This window comes from Pleurodeles waltl, chromosome 12 (assembly GCF_031143425.1).
Source record: "Pleurodeles waltl isolate 20211129_DDA chromosome 12, aPleWal1.hap1.20221129, whole genome shotgun sequence".
NCBI classification, from domain to species: Eukaryota; Metazoa; Chordata; class Amphibia; order Caudata; family Salamandridae; genus Pleurodeles; species Pleurodeles waltl.
Genome location: NC_090451.1, coordinates 67263618 through 67280723, shown reverse-complemented (window position 1 = coordinate 67280723; position 17106 = coordinate 67263618). Strand labels below are relative to the sequence as shown.

The window sequence follows — 17106 nt, the reverse complement described above, 5'->3', positions numbered from 1 at the left end:
TAGCATAGCATAACACAACATAACATAAGATAACAGAACATAGCATAACAGAACAATGTAGCACAGCATAGCATAGTATAACATACCATGACATAGCATAAAATAAAATAACAGCATAACATAGCATTCCATGACATAGCATAGCATAAAATAACAGCATAACATAACATAACATAGCACAGCATAACATAACATAGCATAAGATAAAATAGCATAACATAACATAGCATAGCATAACATAATATAACATAGCATAACATAGCATAGCATAACATAAGATAGCATAGCAGAGCATAACATAATATAACATAGCATAGCATAGCATAGCATAAGATAAGATCAGATAAGATAACATAACATAGCATAACATGGCACAGCATAGCATAAGATAAAATAGCATAGCATAACATAACGTAGCATAGCATAACATAATATAACATAGCATAACATAAAATAGCATAGCATAGCATAACATAATACTGTCTGAAGAAGGGAGGTGTGGTCTGAAAAATCCGTGCTGCTGCACTAGCTTTCCCCTTGCAGTTTGAGTATCGATATTTATTTTCTTACAAACACCGCCTGTAAAAAAACATACACAAATAAAAAAATGAATGTTAAAATGAAATAATGAGATGATGCCCTTCTGTGCAGTAAGCAAGGAGCGCCGCCCAGGAGGTAGCAATTAATGCTCCCGCGGTTTCTGGCGCAGATAGAGCGTTCCACCGCCCCTTCCCTCCCCATCAGCATCTCTAAACCTGAGCAGACTTCGGATGGATGCTTCCAGTGCCTCGTCCAATGGGGTAAGGCGCAACACCAGGTGGAGGGGCTCTCGTATGTGATGGATGCCCCCTCCCGGTCCTGGCTTCGGCACAGACGCGCGCGCGCACACACACACACACACACACACAAACAACGCACAAGCAGCGCCATTGGCTGTCTGGGCAGGGCTAAGCCCTGGCCAGCTGTGAGCCGGAGAAGCCCTGGTACCCCCGCAGGAGGCTGGCAGAGGAGGCGGGGCCAGAGTCCATCCATAGGGGATGCTGAGGAGCTCCCCGTACGCAGAGGGAAATGGGCATGGCCGGGCATCGGGGCGCTACGACCAGGCGGTGCTGAGGGTCTTCTCCCCCAAAGCCTGCGGTGCCAATGTCAGAGTGGCACTGCGCCTGTGAATGGTGTGTCGGTGCCAAAGGCCCTGCCAGGGCGAAGGATGCTCGCCGGGCGGACGGGGGCCCCCACCTGTGAGACACCGTAGGACAAAGGGGCAGGCGGGCAGCACAGTGAGTACCGTGATATTCATAATTTAGGGCCCTTAATTCACGTTGAGCATGGCACGAAACCCTATATAATGCACAGTGATGACGTCATCAGATTGTGTAAAGATGTCCAACACCCCAGAAGCGCGGTTCTAGCCCTGAAGAGTGTTTGCGCTGTGGGGAAGCTTTAAACCAAAAAAACATACGTTGATAATTAATATAAAAGACGCCTAATTGCTAATTAAAATGAAACGAAATGAAGAGGGCACCTGACATCGGTGTCAAGAGAGAGGCAAGAAAAAGGCTGCAAAAGACTTTTACGCACTTCGATGCTCATCGACTTGTTGACTGTGCGTAAACGCAGGGGTCGGTATTTATAGTGTGATGTACGCCAGTACGCCGTTAGTAAGTGACATCACCGACGCATGGCGTGGGACCCTGGGATGCAATAGACCATTCGGAAACATCATGTCCCTTGAAATCTGATTCTAACAGATTAGTAGTGACAAAGACAGAGGGACATTGTCTTCTGTGTCTCTTCTAATGCATGTTTTTAATGTGTTGTCTTATTGTTTTTCATTGTTTGCGCTATATGTCAATGTTTTGAATGAATGCCAAATATGGTTGGAACATTTACCAAGTGGTAGCTGGATGAATAAAAAGCTTTTCAGTTTCCAACCGGAGAAAATTTGTATGTATTTTGGCTTATGTGATATTAAAGTTCCTCACGGTCTGCTATTTTCGAGGTACTAAATTTCGACGCTCTGGGTGAAATATAAGGTGTTGAAATGTGTGACAGGGGTGAGTGAGTGCCTGTAGTGTGAGTTTAAAAAGTGAACCCTCAAGGGGAAGTTTTCACCTCATAGTTAAACCCTACTGGGCCAGATGGCCACTGTTTCCCTGCCGGGCTTCTCATGCGGGGTACTAGATGGAAGAGTCTTACCTGGTGTGTGTGATGCTGGTTGTTTAGAAGCAGGTGCCTCGTTGCCTTACAGCCCCATGAAGCGTTAATGCACATGCAAGGCATCTTTGTGTCACTGCCAAGTGTGAGAGGGAGGCTTGACAGTCAGACATGAGTGGCACAAAGGGATTCGTCTTGCGATTGGGGGTTATTGAACAGGGACAGGTGCATGAGCTCCTCTCCAGGCAGCTGCTGTTTTAAGCACCATAAAGCAAAAGGATGGGCCCCCATGCAGATTATGAAGAGGGGCCCCTGAGTCTCCCATATCTCACATATATTCATTGGTCTTGGGATGAATGCCCCCCAGAAGAGTTGAGGGGCCCTGAAGAGTTCGCCCTCTCCCCTTCGCTGCAGGTGCATGCAATGCGCCCCAGATTGTGTTGGGTTAAGCAGTGGAAGTTTGCATGGTCACTGATAAGGGAGTTCTTACGGTTTCTATGACGTCACTGAGTGAAAATGAAATGTATCCATTCCTGTAACACCAACAACCCCCGACCATCAAGGCTCCATTATGGCTCTTTTTAAAGGTCTGTGGCTGTTTTTTTCTGGCGCCCTTTAATGTAATTCGCTGGATAAGACCAAATGGGACTTAATGCACTAGAGGACACCTGTTGTGGCATCTTTCAATTCCTGCGATGTACTATAGCACAGTTCACACAATGAGACATATTGTGACATCGTTCATGGGATAACACACGTGGTGACACCACCCCAGGACAAGAAAATAGTGACATCACTGACTGAATGAGACCTATTGTGATACTGTTCAACGGATGGTACCGATTGTGACATGTTCTACCAGAGGTGATCTACTGTGACTTCAGTCACTTGAAAGAGACTCATCATGACATCATTCATTGAATGAAGCCTTTTGTGGCATCATTCCCTGTAGTTGACTAATTGTGACATAATTCACTGGAAGAGGCCAATTTTGATATAATTCACTAGATGATCTATACTGTAGCACCCTTCAACATTGTCACATTGTTCTCTGGAGACACCTACTGTGAAACCATTTATTGGATGAGGCCTTTGATTACGTCATTCATCAGAGGTTTCATAAAGTGACACCATTTTGTTGATGTGAACTGTTGTGATATTTTTCACCAGCTGTTTGTCATTGTTGCATGGATGAGACCTATGGTGACATAATTCACCAGATGAGTCACATCAGGACATCATGTTATCTGATAAGGTTTACCGGACATAATTTGACAGATTAAACCAACTACAACATCATTGTTGAGTCATGCGGTACAATATTTAATGGGTGAAACCCATTGTGACTTCATTAATAGGATCAGACCTACTGTAGTGTCATTCGCTGGATGTGGTCTTTTGTGAACATCTTTCACCGAATAAGATCAATTGTGACATCATTCACTGAATCAGATCTATTGTGAAATCATTTACTGGATCAGATCTATTGTGACATCATCACCAGATGAAGTATACTGCTGGATCGTTCACTGGTCAGATCTTTAGAGATAAAATTAATTTGATAAGGCATATTTTGACATACTCCACAGGGTGAGACCTCTTGTGGTATCATTCAGTGGATGGAATTTATTGTGAATGTATTTACTGGAAGGTCCATTGGAGATACTCTGTTTATTAGTTTTCAGTACAAACATAGACAACAGAAAGTTCCATGGGAAAAACTGTAGGGCTTCTCAAGAAGCTGATACCTCTGAAATTCTAGCGGGTGTGGTTCGTAGTAGCTCACATCAGGACATGAGAAAGAGTGTTTTAAACTGTGAGGATAAAAGAAGCAGATATGAGTAACTAGCACACAGAGTTGCAAAACATGACATGCAAGAGGTACGAAAATATGAAAGGAAGAGGAATGTTCTCTCATGCTCCGGTCTCTTTCTGTTCACTTGGGCCACACCACAGAAACTTTGCTTTGAAATACACATAATAGTGCAAGTTAATGTGTACCACTTTCCTGCTTGTGTAAAACGAAATGGAGCAAAGCAAGCACTATTTGGATTAGGGCAAACATGGCAAACACCCACTTCACACAATATTTGTCTTTTTACATAAGAAAACGTGGAAAATGCATTCATACCACTTTTTACAATGTGAAAGACAAACTCGAGGCATTAGTTTGCTATATTTTAAAGCATAAATAGCAAACATAATGCATTAATAAGTTGGGTCTATTTTTTGAATGGGTAAGCGTGTAGTAGGATTACCCCATTTTGCATCACTCAAATGGCAAAAATTGGGTCAATTGAGTTGTCTGTGTAACTGCCCCAGTTCACATCTTCTTTAATATGGCTTTGAATACTTCACATACAGTGATGCTGGTGAATCTCTGATAGCATATTAGAAGGAGACAGTTTAATAGAACAACACATTTTCTCATAGCACAGAAATGATATTAATGCTTTGTGAACGATTTTCCTTTTCATGATCAAATGTGAAGAATGTGTAGGAGAGTAATTGGAGGGAGCAAAAATAAAGATATATTAGTGATAAAAGGGTTTCCCCATTAAAAAAAGATGCACTTTAAGCAGTAGTCAGAGTAGTTTTTATTATGTGGGGAGCAACAAGGAGAAGCAGGATTGACCGGATCGGGAATGGGGAAAAGGAATATTCCCTAATAGAGTGAAAAACCAATTCTGATATGTTTAAGCCATTTTTGACATAGCTGTTTTGTGTAATAGCCATCTTGGGCCTGCACTGGGAATCTCAAAGCCATAATATTGAAGGGTCATAATATAATGAGCAGAATTTAGAGGGAAAAAATATCGAAAGGTAAATTTGTGTAGATCTGTTTTATACCTAATACACGTATTTGTACCCTGGTAGCAAATGTACCTTCAAGATACAAAGCTATGGAGTTAAGAATAGTAAATCCATACCTCCGCTGTGCACTTACCTCTTTGATATTTTGTCCCTTAATAATCTGGTCACAATATTGTGACTCGTCTATATTTTGGCCTTGGTCTTTTTACTACAGTCCCATTTTGGGATTTGCTATTTTGGGAGAAATGTTCGAGTAGTCAGGCACTCTATTCAAGGACTGGGCAAGTGATGTAGAAATATCATTGTCATGGTCTGACCTTAAGAGAGCTATGAACAAACCTGGGGGGCAGTTTTGTGTCTAGGAACATCCCTTTGTTACCCCTTTACTAAGAGGAAAATAAAGAGTGATTCTGTGATAATTCTAGTGATGTTTGAACAATCATGCATCTCAGCTTTAACATTTGACATGTCCTCAACTCTAGGAGAAGCTGTTGCTCCTCAAAAGGCTGTACACTCAGCTGCCCACACTGGTTCAAAACCTGTCCAGTCCTGCACCCTGAGCACCCATGGGGACCACGGAGGCCACGTTGCGAATGGAAAATGTGGATGTGGATGTGGAAGTTAAAGAAGAATGGCAGGACGAAGATTTCCCCAGGTACCTTCTAACCTTTTTTGTAGCATCACAAAGCACATCAGACCATGAGTATGCAACCAGACAAGCAACTTCTCCTTTATTGCAACATTGTTTTAGGATTAAAGTTAAAATTCTTCACCTATCCAAGTTTCCAAAACTGTTCAATTGTTTTCAGATCTTTGTAAGATATATTTTTGTATGCACAGCAAATTGAGCTGAAGTGTCCAAAGGCTAAATTACAAAAGGCTTTTCTTTGGGAGGTTCTTGGACTCTACTGGGAATTACCCTGTTAACCAGTTATTGAAATGTACCTGAAAGAGAAAGAAGCACTCTCATAACAAAGAGTTGTTTGTGCCTAAATCCAGATTACTTCTTGAGTGGTAATTTCACACAGCTGTGATGGTTCCCTGTTTGGTTTATTCAGGGCAGTAGCTATCAACATTTGCATATGCAAAACAGGTCTTAAAGAGGGAAAATATACAGAATTTGGGTGCAGTGAATTTTTTAAATATTATCTCTTATTTTCATCTGAAAAAAGGTTTAAAAATATATTGCAAGTTGCATTTTTTTACAACCTCAACAGGTCATAACGGCAGCCTCCACAATCTCTTTATTTTTCAATTTCTTCAATTGAACCTCAGTCCTAGTAAATTTGGATGCTAAAGTCAACTTGATGGAAGTAGTTAAAGAACATTTTTCAAGGAAATATATATTTAACTACAGCTTCCAGCTAAGGGCCTGATTACAACCTTGGTAGATGGGATACTCTGTCACAAACGTGACAGATATTCTGCCCACCGTATTACGAGTTCCATCATATCCTATGGAACTTATAAAACGGCAGTCAGGATATCCGTCACATTTGTGACAGAGTATCCTAACTGCCAAGGTCTTAATCAGGCCCTTAATGTTTTTCATATTATTTTCCAAATGCCATCTGGTAGGCTGTTAGTGGTCCCTTTTTAGGGTCCAATCTCCGAGAGCATGCACTAGTGCATGCATCTCACTTGCGAGACAGTTTTGTTATCTTTAAGGGCTTTGAGCCTGCCCATTGCATACCATTTGTTGGCTTGCCTGGCAGTCTTCCTTACAGCCTTGTAATTGATCACTCCAGGCTAAGCAAAATTTTGGTTCCTCTCTGTGGAGCAGGGACCAAGCACTGATTGATTCAACTTAATCAGTAAACCTCCTCTGCTCCATATGTGATTGAGGTACTATTTTGTTCTTTTTAACTTTTGGTTCCTTGCAAACAGAAGGCATTTGACTGGCAAACACATGCCAAGCAGGACAAACAAAATTGCAAAGATTTATTTTCTATAGTTAACTTTCTTTTTTGGCAATTCTTCTTTTCCCACTTTGCACTCATGTTTTCTTTTGTTTTTGCTTGTGGGCGCAGTTCTCAAAAGATGAAGATTATCTTTCTCTAAATATTGCAAAGCAACATTGCTTCTTTCTTTTGTGCAATTACTGAAATTATGCTTTAACACATAATCGTGCAGTACACCCCAATCCGCCCCACTCCATCCAATCCACCCTAGACCAATCCAATCACCCCCACTCTGATCAAAACCACTAACCTCCATCCAATCCACTACAATCCTCCCACCCCACTCCAATCTGCCCCATTCCAATCCAAAACAACCTGCCCTACTCCAAAACAATCGTCCCAACTCCAATCCAAAACAATCTGCCCTACTCCAATCTGCCTGACTGCAATTTGCCCCACTCAATCTGCCCCACTCCAATCCAAAACAATCTGCCCTACTCCAAACCAAAACAATCTGCCCCACTCCAATCTACCCCGCTCTAATACACCTCACTCCAGTTTTCCCCACTCCAATCCAAAACAATCTGCCCACTGCAATCGGCCTAACTCCAATCTTCCCCACTCCAGTCCAAAACAATCTGCTACACTTCAATCTGCCCAACTCCAACCCACCCCACTCCACTCCAAAACAATCTGCCCTACTCCAATCAAAAACAATCTGCCCAACTCCAATCTGCGCCACTCAAATCTACCCCACTCGAATCCGCCATGCACCAATCCAGTCCACTTTACCCCAATCCACCCACTCCATCCCAATTTACCTCATTCCAATCTACCCTAGTCCGATTCAATATACCCCACATCAATCCAATACACCCTAAACCAACCTACCACACTCCAATGCACCTCACCCCAATCCAATCCAATCCAATCCAATCCAACCCACCCCTAATCCACCCCTCTCCAATCCAAAACAAGCTGTCCCACTTTAATCTTCTCCACAGGAAACTGCCCCACTCCAATCCAAAACAATATTTCCCACTCCATTCCAAAAACAATCTGCCCCAATCCAATCTGCTCTACTCCAATCCAAAACAACGTGCCCACTCCAATCCAAAACAGTCTCCCCCACTCCAATCTGCTCCACTCCAATCCGCCCCACTGAAATCCGCCCCACTGAAATCCACCTCACTCCAATCCAACCCCCTCTCCCCACACCAACCCAATCCAATCCACCCCAGTTCAATCAAGCCAAATCCAATCTACCCCACTCTAGTCCAACCCAGATCCAATCCAATCCACCCACCCCAGTCCAATCCACCCCACTCAATCCAGTCCACCCCACTCAATCCAATCCACCCTACTGCAGTCCAATCTACACCACTCCAATCCACCCACATCACACCAATAGAATCAACCCCACCCCAATTCACTCCAATCCATTCCACCTCGTTCCATTCCACCTCACATAATTCCATCTCACACCATTCCAACCCACTCCAGTCCAATCAACCCCACTCAGTCCCTTTCACCCTACTCCAATCCATCCCATCTCAATGCAATCCACCCCACTCCAATCCACTCCACTGCACTCCAACCCAATCCAATCCAACCCACCCCACCACAATCCAATCCACCCCACTCCATTCAACCCAACCCCCAATCAAATCCACCTCATCCCACTCCGATCTAATCCACCCCATCCAGTCCACCCCACTCCAATCCACCCTACTGCACTGCAATCCATTCCATCCCACTCTACTCCAATCCACCCCACTCTACCCCAGTCCACCCTACCCCAGTTCAGTCCACCCCACTCAGCCCAACCCATCCAGCCCACCACACTCCATTCCGATCCATCCCACTCTAATCAATCCTACTCCAATCTACCCCACTCCAATCCAACCCACTCCAATCGTCCCCACTCCATTTCATGCCTCTCCAGTCCAATGTACCCCACTCAAATCCACCACACTCAAATCGAATTCACTCCCCAGTCCAGTCCAATCCACCCTCTTCCAGTCCTGGCTAATCCACCCAACTCCAAGACACCCTATTCTAATCTAATCCATCCAATACCAGTCCTATTACTCCAATTCAATCCACCCATACAAACCAATCTCATACACCCCACTCCAATCCACCCCAATCCACTTCACCTCATTTCAATTCACCCCACTCCAATCCAATCTACCTCATCCAGTCTACCGACTCCAATCCACTCTGCTGGACTCAGTCCAACCCACACTACCCCAATCCAGTCCATCCCAATGAAATCCAATCCACCACACTACCTCAATCCTCTCCACCCTATTCCACCCCAATCCACTCCATGCTGCTCAACTCTACAACACTGCACTCCACAACACTGCACTCTGCAACACCCTCTGCCACCAAACCACTGCATTCTACTCCTCTCTACTCAACTCTGCGACACTCCACTTCCCTACTCCACTCTACAACATTCTACTCCAACAAATCCAGTTTACGACACTCTACTCTCCCCACTTCACTGTAGGACACTCCACACCACTAACTTTTAGCCATGATGAACAGCAGCCACACTAGTGTACAACATGGCAAAACACATTGCCGAAGCCAATAGCTCTTGTATAGACGAGACCTATTTACTTTGCCAATGCTTGTTCTTCGCTATTGACTTGTTTCTAATTAGTCAGATCCCTAATGGCTGAGCATTAGTACCTTGAGGCTAGTGTTTGCTGAACAAAGTAAAAAGAGTGTTTATAGGTAAGTGAGTGTCAGTCGGTGATGTATGGCCTCAATCTTTGGAGAAGAGCTTATTTATAAAGACTCTGCACCAAAGAGCTCTCACATGCGCACCCACACATTCTGTGAAAACACAGCCATATATTTACTAGTTGCAGGTTTCATGAAACCCAAACAAAATTGGTCAAGTCCAGGGCTTTCTAGCATGGCTTCCTGCGTGATCAACCAGTTGCATTAAGCAATGGCTAACTGCCTATCAAATTCTCTTTCCCCAATTGTAATGAAAGAAATACCACTTCATCATCTGATAACGTCATGGTGTAAAGATGAATATGCAGTCAACAGAATGTGTCTCCCAGAATGTTTTTCCTTACATAGGTCACGTAAATAAGGTGAAAATACAATAAATATACATCAACTAAGCCCAGGATTCACAAAGAAAATAATATTTGGAATAGTTTTAGAGACAATGCTGTTATTTATAGGTGGCCTGCAATAGATAGAAAATTAAGAAAAAATTACAGACTATTCAAAAGTAATTACTGACTATATATTGGCAACACAAACGCAGTTGTTTACTCCAGTGAAACTTGGCAAAATTGCCTCAATGTTCTGGATGCGGGAGGAGGCGCCAAGTAAGTCACAACCTATTTCAGATCTGCTGGCCTAGTGATTTGGTCCGTCTGTGTGAAATGGATCTGGTCAGAGAATAAATGTATTCCTTATTTCGCTTTCAATCTTCATTCAACAGTACAATACTAATCACTTTTAAAGAGTAAGTAAGTAAGTAATAATTTATTGTACGGATAATAAAATCCAATACAAATGAACAAGGAAAAAAAAAACAATCAATGACAATCAAAATAAATACCCTCAAGGACTGAATTCAAACTAAAAGCACATAATAAGTTACGCATACGACATGTTAACCCCCTAGCTGCTGGGCCTTTCCCCCCCCAGTGCTGAGCCCTTTTTTGGCTATTTGGGGTAGTTCGCGCTTGGGCCTTCATAACTTTTTGTCCACATAAGCTAACCACGCCAAATTTGCGTTCTTTTTTTCCAACATCCTAGGGATTCTAATGGTACGCAGAGTTTGTGGTTTCCCCTGGAGGAGACCAAGAAAATAGCCAAAATACAGTGAAAATTTCGTTTTTTCCAAACAAATGGGAAAAAAGGGCTGCCGAAGAAGGCTTGTGGTTTTTTCCCTGAAAATGCCATCAACAAAGGGTTTCTGGTGCTGAAATCACTATCTTCCCACCTTTCAGGAACGGGCAGACTTGAATCAGCAAACCACATTTTTCAACACAAATTTGGCATTTTACTGGGACATACCCCATTTTTACTATTTTTGGTGCTTTCAGCCTCCTTCCAGTTAATGACAGGAATGGGTGTGAAACAAATGCTGGATCCCGGAATGCTAAACATTTCTGAAAACTAGACAAAATTCTGAATTCAGCAAGTGGTCATTTGTGTAGATCCTACAAGGTTTTCCTACAGAAAATAACAGCTGAAATAAAAATAATATTGAAATTGAGCTGAAAACAACAGCCATTTGGCTTTATGTTTTACTCTGTAACTTTTTCCTGCGATGTCAGATTTCCAAAAGCAATATACTGTTTTGTCTGCTGGACTCTTCTGGTTGCGGGGATATAAAGGGCTTGTAGGTTCATCAAGAACCCTAGGTACCCAGAGCCAATAAATGAGCTGCACCCTGCAGTTGGTTTTCATTCTATACTGGGTATACAGCAATTCATTTGCTGAAATATGAAGAGTGAAAAATAGGTATCAAGAAAACCTTTGCATTTCCAAAATGGGCTCAAGATAAGGTTTTGAGGAGCAGTAGTTATTTGCACATCTCTGAATTCCGGGGTGCCCATACTAGCATGTGAATTGCAGGGCATTTCTCAAATAGACGTCTTTTTTACACACTCTCTTATATTTGGAAGGAAAAAATGTAGAGAAAGATAAGGGGCAATAACACTTGTTTTGCTATTCTATGTTCCCCCAAGTCTCCCGATAAAAATGATACCTCACTTGTGTGGGTAGGCCTAGCGCCCGCTACAGGAAATGCCCCAAAACACAATGTGGACACATCCCATTTTTTTGACAGAAAACAGAGCTGTTTTTTGCAAAGTGCCTACCTGTAGATTTTGGCCTCTAGCTCAGCCGGCACCTAGGGAAACCTACCAACCCTATGCATTTTTGAAAACTAGAGACCTAGGGGAATCCAAGATGGGGTGACTTGTGGGGCTCTGACCAGGTTCTGTTACCCAGAATCCTTTGCAAACCTCAAAACGTTGCTAAAAAAACACATTTTCCTCTCATTTCGGTGACAGAAAGTTCTGGAATCTGAGAGGAGCCACAAATTTCCTTCCACCCAGCGTTCCCCCAAGTCTCCCGATAAAAATGATACCTCACTTGTGTGGGTAGGCCTAGCGCCCGCGACAGGAAATGCCCCAAAACGCAACGTGGACACATCCCATTTTTTGACAGAAAACAGCTGTTTTTTCCAAAGTGCCTACCTGTAGATTTTGGCCTCTAGCTCAGCCGGCACACAGGGAAACCTACCAAACCTGTGCATTTTTTAAAACTAGAGACCTAGGGGAATCCAAGATGGGGTGACTTGTGGGGCTCTGACCAGGTTCTGTTACCCTGAATCCTTTGCAAACCTCAAAAAGTGGCTAAAAAAACAAGTTTTCCTCACATTTCCGTGACAGAAAGTTCTGGAATCTAAGAGGAGCCACAAATTTCCTTCCATCCAGAGTTCCCCCAAGTCTCCTGATAAAAATGATACCTCACTTGTGTGGGTAGGCCTAGCGCCCGCGACAGGAAATGCCCCAAAACACAACGTGGACACATAAAAATTTTTCATAGAAAACATTGCCTACCTGTGGATTTTGGCCTCTAGCTCAGCCGGCACCTGGGGAATCCTAGCAAACCAGCACATTTTCGAAAACTAGAAACCCAGGGGAATCCAAGATGAGGTGCCTTGTGGGGCTCTGACCAGGTTCTGTTACCCAGAATCCTTTGCAAACCTCAAAATGTGGCTAAAATAACACATTTTCCTCACATTTCGGTGACAGAAAGTTCTGGAATCTGAGAGGAGCCACAAACTTCCTTCCACCCAGTGTTCCCCCAAGTCTCCCGATAAATATGATACCTCACTTGTGTGGGTAGGCCTGGTGCCCGCGACAGGAATAGATCACACAACGGTCAATGTTGGTCCTTATGTGAGGCAGCTGTTGACCCTGGGGTGATCCATTCCTGACGCAGGCACTAGGTGTAGGCACTCAAGTGGGGTAGTGTTTTTATCAGGACAGGGGAGGAGTCACTGGGTGGTAGGAATTTTGTGGATCCCAGCATATTCCTGTAGTTTGTGTGACAGAAATGCGAGACAAATAGAGTTTTTATTCAACTTTTCAGCTTTGCAGGGTATTCTGGGTAAGAAAACTTTGGGGAATCCACACAAGTCACACCTCTGTGGACTCCCCCGAATGTCTAGTTTCCAGAAATGTTTGGGTTTAGTGTGTTTCTCTATATGGCCGCCGAATCCAGGTCCAAAAACACAGGTGCCTGCCTTACAAAACCAGATTGTTTTGCCATAGATAATTTTGATGTCTCCACAATACGATTTGGATGGTGGAATTTGGGGCTGAACTAAATTGGGGAGCTCCCAAGAGAGCACTCTCTCTTTCTCTGCTTGCCGACGCATTCACCTGCTCTCTGGGTTGGGCTAACCCACTATTACCCAGTTGCACAAACAGCTTGCGAAGGGACAGCAGGACTGTCCTCATCACCTCCCTCATAATGTACTGGAAGAGGAGTTATCGAATGGGACTCCTCCGACTGAAAAATCACTCCCAGAGTCTGCGCCATTGTCCTATCCCTCAGATGCTGTCTCAGTATCTGATATCTCAGTCTCTGATCCTATGTCAGAGCGGTCCTCTATAACCCGAGTGCAGGCAGCAGTCATCCATCAAGATGCCATCTCTGCTATTGGCTAAACTGTTGCTCTAAAACACTAGCCTACATAGACAGTCACAAAATCGATGGTGTGTGTGAGATACGTGCAACAGTAGAGGCCACCTTACCTGCGCTTCTTCCCTCAATCAGCACGTTCTTTCAAGACACTCAAAAAACACCTTGTCACATACCATTCGTCACAGTCTTTAGCACCTCCTGCGCCCAGTCCAACAATCATTATTGGTGCTCCCACTCCCTCCTCCTAGGATTCCCTTATTACCACCCAGCAAAAGTGCCCTTCATCTCTCCATAGCCGCCCTTCACCCCAAACATACATTTCATTGGTATTATAGCGTAGGTAATGGCTGACTTTACTAATGTACTCAGCTATTTACATAAAATACAGATTTGCTCTTTGCAGTAGGCATATAAACCTTCTGCGCTTCTTTATTGCACTAAAACTGCCACTAGACAAGTCTGACCCTTTTCCCCCCCCAGGGAAATCACACACATATTGACAAAAGTGATATATATATGACAGCCAACCACCTGAAACTCAACTCAAGCAAAACCGAAATAATCCTCTTTGGCCCACACAAAAACACCTGGGACCCCTCATGGTGGCCCACCACGCTAGGCCCTGCACCCACCCCCGCCAACCACGCACGCAACCTCAGCATCATCCTAGACTCATCCCTCTCGATGACCCAACAAATCAACGCTCTCACCTCCTCATGCTTCAACACACTCCGTATACTGAAAAAAACATTCAAATGGATCCCCACAGAGACCAGAAAAACTGTCATTCAAGCACTCCTCAGCAGCAGACTTGATTACGGAAACGCCCTCTACGCCGACACCACTCTAAAACTCAAGCGCAAACTACACGCATCCAGAACTCAGCAGCACGACTCATCCTCGACCTCCCCGGACACGAACACATCTCTCCACACCTCAAATCCCTCCACTGGCTCCCCATTGACAAAAGGATCACCTTCAAGATCCTCATCCTCGCACACAAATCACTCCACAACACAGGCCCTGCCTACCTCAACGAGAGTCACCTTCCACACCCCTACACGAAACCTCCGCTCAGCTGACCTCTCTCTCGCCTCTGTCCCCCGCATCAAACACACCACCACCGGGGGCAGATCCTTCTCCTACCTTGCACCCAAAACCTGGAATGCCCTCCCAACCCACCTTCGCAAGACCCAAAACCTACTTCTTTTCAGGAAGGGCCTCAAAACCTGGCTTTTCGAACAGTGAACCTCCCAGACCCTTTCCCTCCCCCCACCCAGCGCCTTGAAACCCTCACAGGTGAGTAGCGCGCTTTATAAATCTCTTTGATTGATTGATATATATATAGATCTATCTATCTATATATATATATATATATATATATATATATATATATATATATATATCTACATAGATATATCTATAGATATATCCATGTACATAGAAATATCTACATAGATATATCTATATATATATATATATAGATCTACATATAGTTCTTTTTTTTTTTGTTGTTGTATGGTTCCTTGGGGGCCAAAATGGCCCCCAGGGAAACCCTACAACATCTAAAAAAAAAATATTGCCCCCACAGGGGGTCACCCTGCCCACGGGCGACCCCCTGTCTTTTTATTTTATTCTTCTTTTTTTTTTTTTTTTTAAATAAAATTTCCCCTGAGTCGCACCCCACCGCCCCCCCCCCCGCCCCCCCCCCCCCCCCCTCAGGGGGCACCTACCTTTTTTTTTTTTTTATAAAATATGCCCCCGGGGGGGGCCCGTTTTCTGAGGGGGCCGACCCCCCCAAGTGAAATCCCTGGCGTCTAGTGGTGTTTACTGGCCCACCGATCGCATCACAGCTGCGATCGGGGGACAGGAAACAGTTTCAGAAGGCTTCGTAAGAAAGGGGAGAGTCTCTCCTTTCTTACGGGCCTTTTGAAAGTTTTCCTGGCCCCCCGATCGCAGCTGTGCTGCGATCGGGAGGCCAGGAAACCTGAAGTAGAAAAATTGAAATATCAAAAGAATAGATAATTATGTTAAACGGTGAAAAGGTAGTCATACCGAAAAAAGGGGCAAAAACAGTTATTTGTAAGAAACGACAACATATAAAGGGGAGTAACCGTAACCAATTGAAGCCAATAGCTAAATTAGAACAAGGCACAGTTATGCACAGCACAACAATCTGAATAGTATGGAGATGACATAAAATAACACAAGGAAAAAGACATTTTTTAACAATGATTTCAAATGTTAAAATAACCTATGAAAATTGAAATAAGATCAGACATACATAATATAATAAAAACAGAGTATCATGTAGACAAAGATATTTTTAGAATACCTGTTCATTACATATGTTAGAATTAACACTACTATCACAGCATAGAGATGTATAAGAACTATAAACATGACGTGAACATCAATGATTTCTTATGATCAACATAGACATGTATATCCATAGGTTAACAATCTTGTAAAGTTGATAATATACATAAATCCAGCATCTATATAGGTCTTCTATTTGTCACCCAAAAAATATTCCATCTCAAAATTGGTATTAAGGCCCTCCTCTACCGCTCTAAGTTTCAGAATCCAATAGCATTCCTTTTTCCTGAGGGCCAACTCTCTGTTGCCCCCTCTGGGGTGCGATCGGGGGCCAGGAAACACTTTCAGGAAGGCCTCGTAAGAAAGGGGAGACTCTCCCCTTTCTTACGAGGCCTTCCCGAACGTGGGGAAGGCCGTTTTCCCCATCGAAGCAGGAAGCGGCCGCAAGGCTGCTTCCTGCTTTGATGGGGAAAACACCTTTGTAACGTCAGCGCGACGTCACAAAGGGGCGGGCGGGGGGTGGGGGGGAGACACGGAAGCTTCCGTGTCTCCCGGGGAATAGAAAAAAAAATAAAAAATCCTCGGGTGCGACGCACCCGAGGATTTATTAATACCCTTCCTGGTGTCGGCCACTGGTCGTGACCCGCACCACGCCCGCACTAAAAAGGTTAAAAGACGTTTCTACCAATAATAAATAAAATACAAATCACCCAACCTAAAACCCCAAATAAAACACAAGGCAATATACATAGGCACAACCTTAAGGTGCATGATACATGAATTCGTAATTGCGCTAAGCATCAGCTTATACTGTTAGAGCTCCTCATCCTAACCAATAGTGAGCAAAATGACAAGAGCGTGGAAAGATTCCAACTAGACGTGTTCGTTGCTCGCAGTGCCATTGAATTTAGATCATGCAATTTTAATAAATTTGGTCAGTAACACATTTAGCATTGGATTACCAGGGTCCAGAGACTGGATAATAGCTTGTCGACAGGAGCGGACTCCCAATGAGCAAGAGTCTACGCTCCTTTAGTAGAGCTGGGCACAGACAAACCACATGGTCAATGGTTTCGTCCGCATTACTACAGCCTCTACATGTCACGCTGTCCCCGGGGGTAGCTGCCATTTGAGCCGGTGTTTTAAAAAAAAACAATCACCCATCCACCCCAATCACCCATCCTTAGGGCAAGAAATGCCTTTTTCAACC

The 17106-nt window shown here is 43.8% G+C and overlaps 1 protein-coding gene across 2 annotated transcripts in view; it reads left to right on the top strand.

The window, feature by feature from the left end:
* The first annotated feature begins 869 nt into the window (after positions 1–869).
* Positions 870–17106, top strand: part of ATCAY (ATCAY kinesin light chain interacting caytaxin) — a 146439-nt gene continuing 130202 nt past the window's right edge. Inside the window, exons 1-2 of one of the 2 annotated variants that reach the window (XM_069216270.1) lie at positions 870–1277; positions 5451–5623. In XM_069216270.1, coding sequence (XP_069072371.1) covers positions 5535–5623 — 89 coding nt within the window. In that variant the 5' untranslated portion in view covers positions 870–1277; positions 5451–5534. The remainder of the gene's footprint in view (positions 1278–5450; positions 5624–17106) is intronic. The other variant, XM_069216271.1, reaches the window with a different exon arrangement.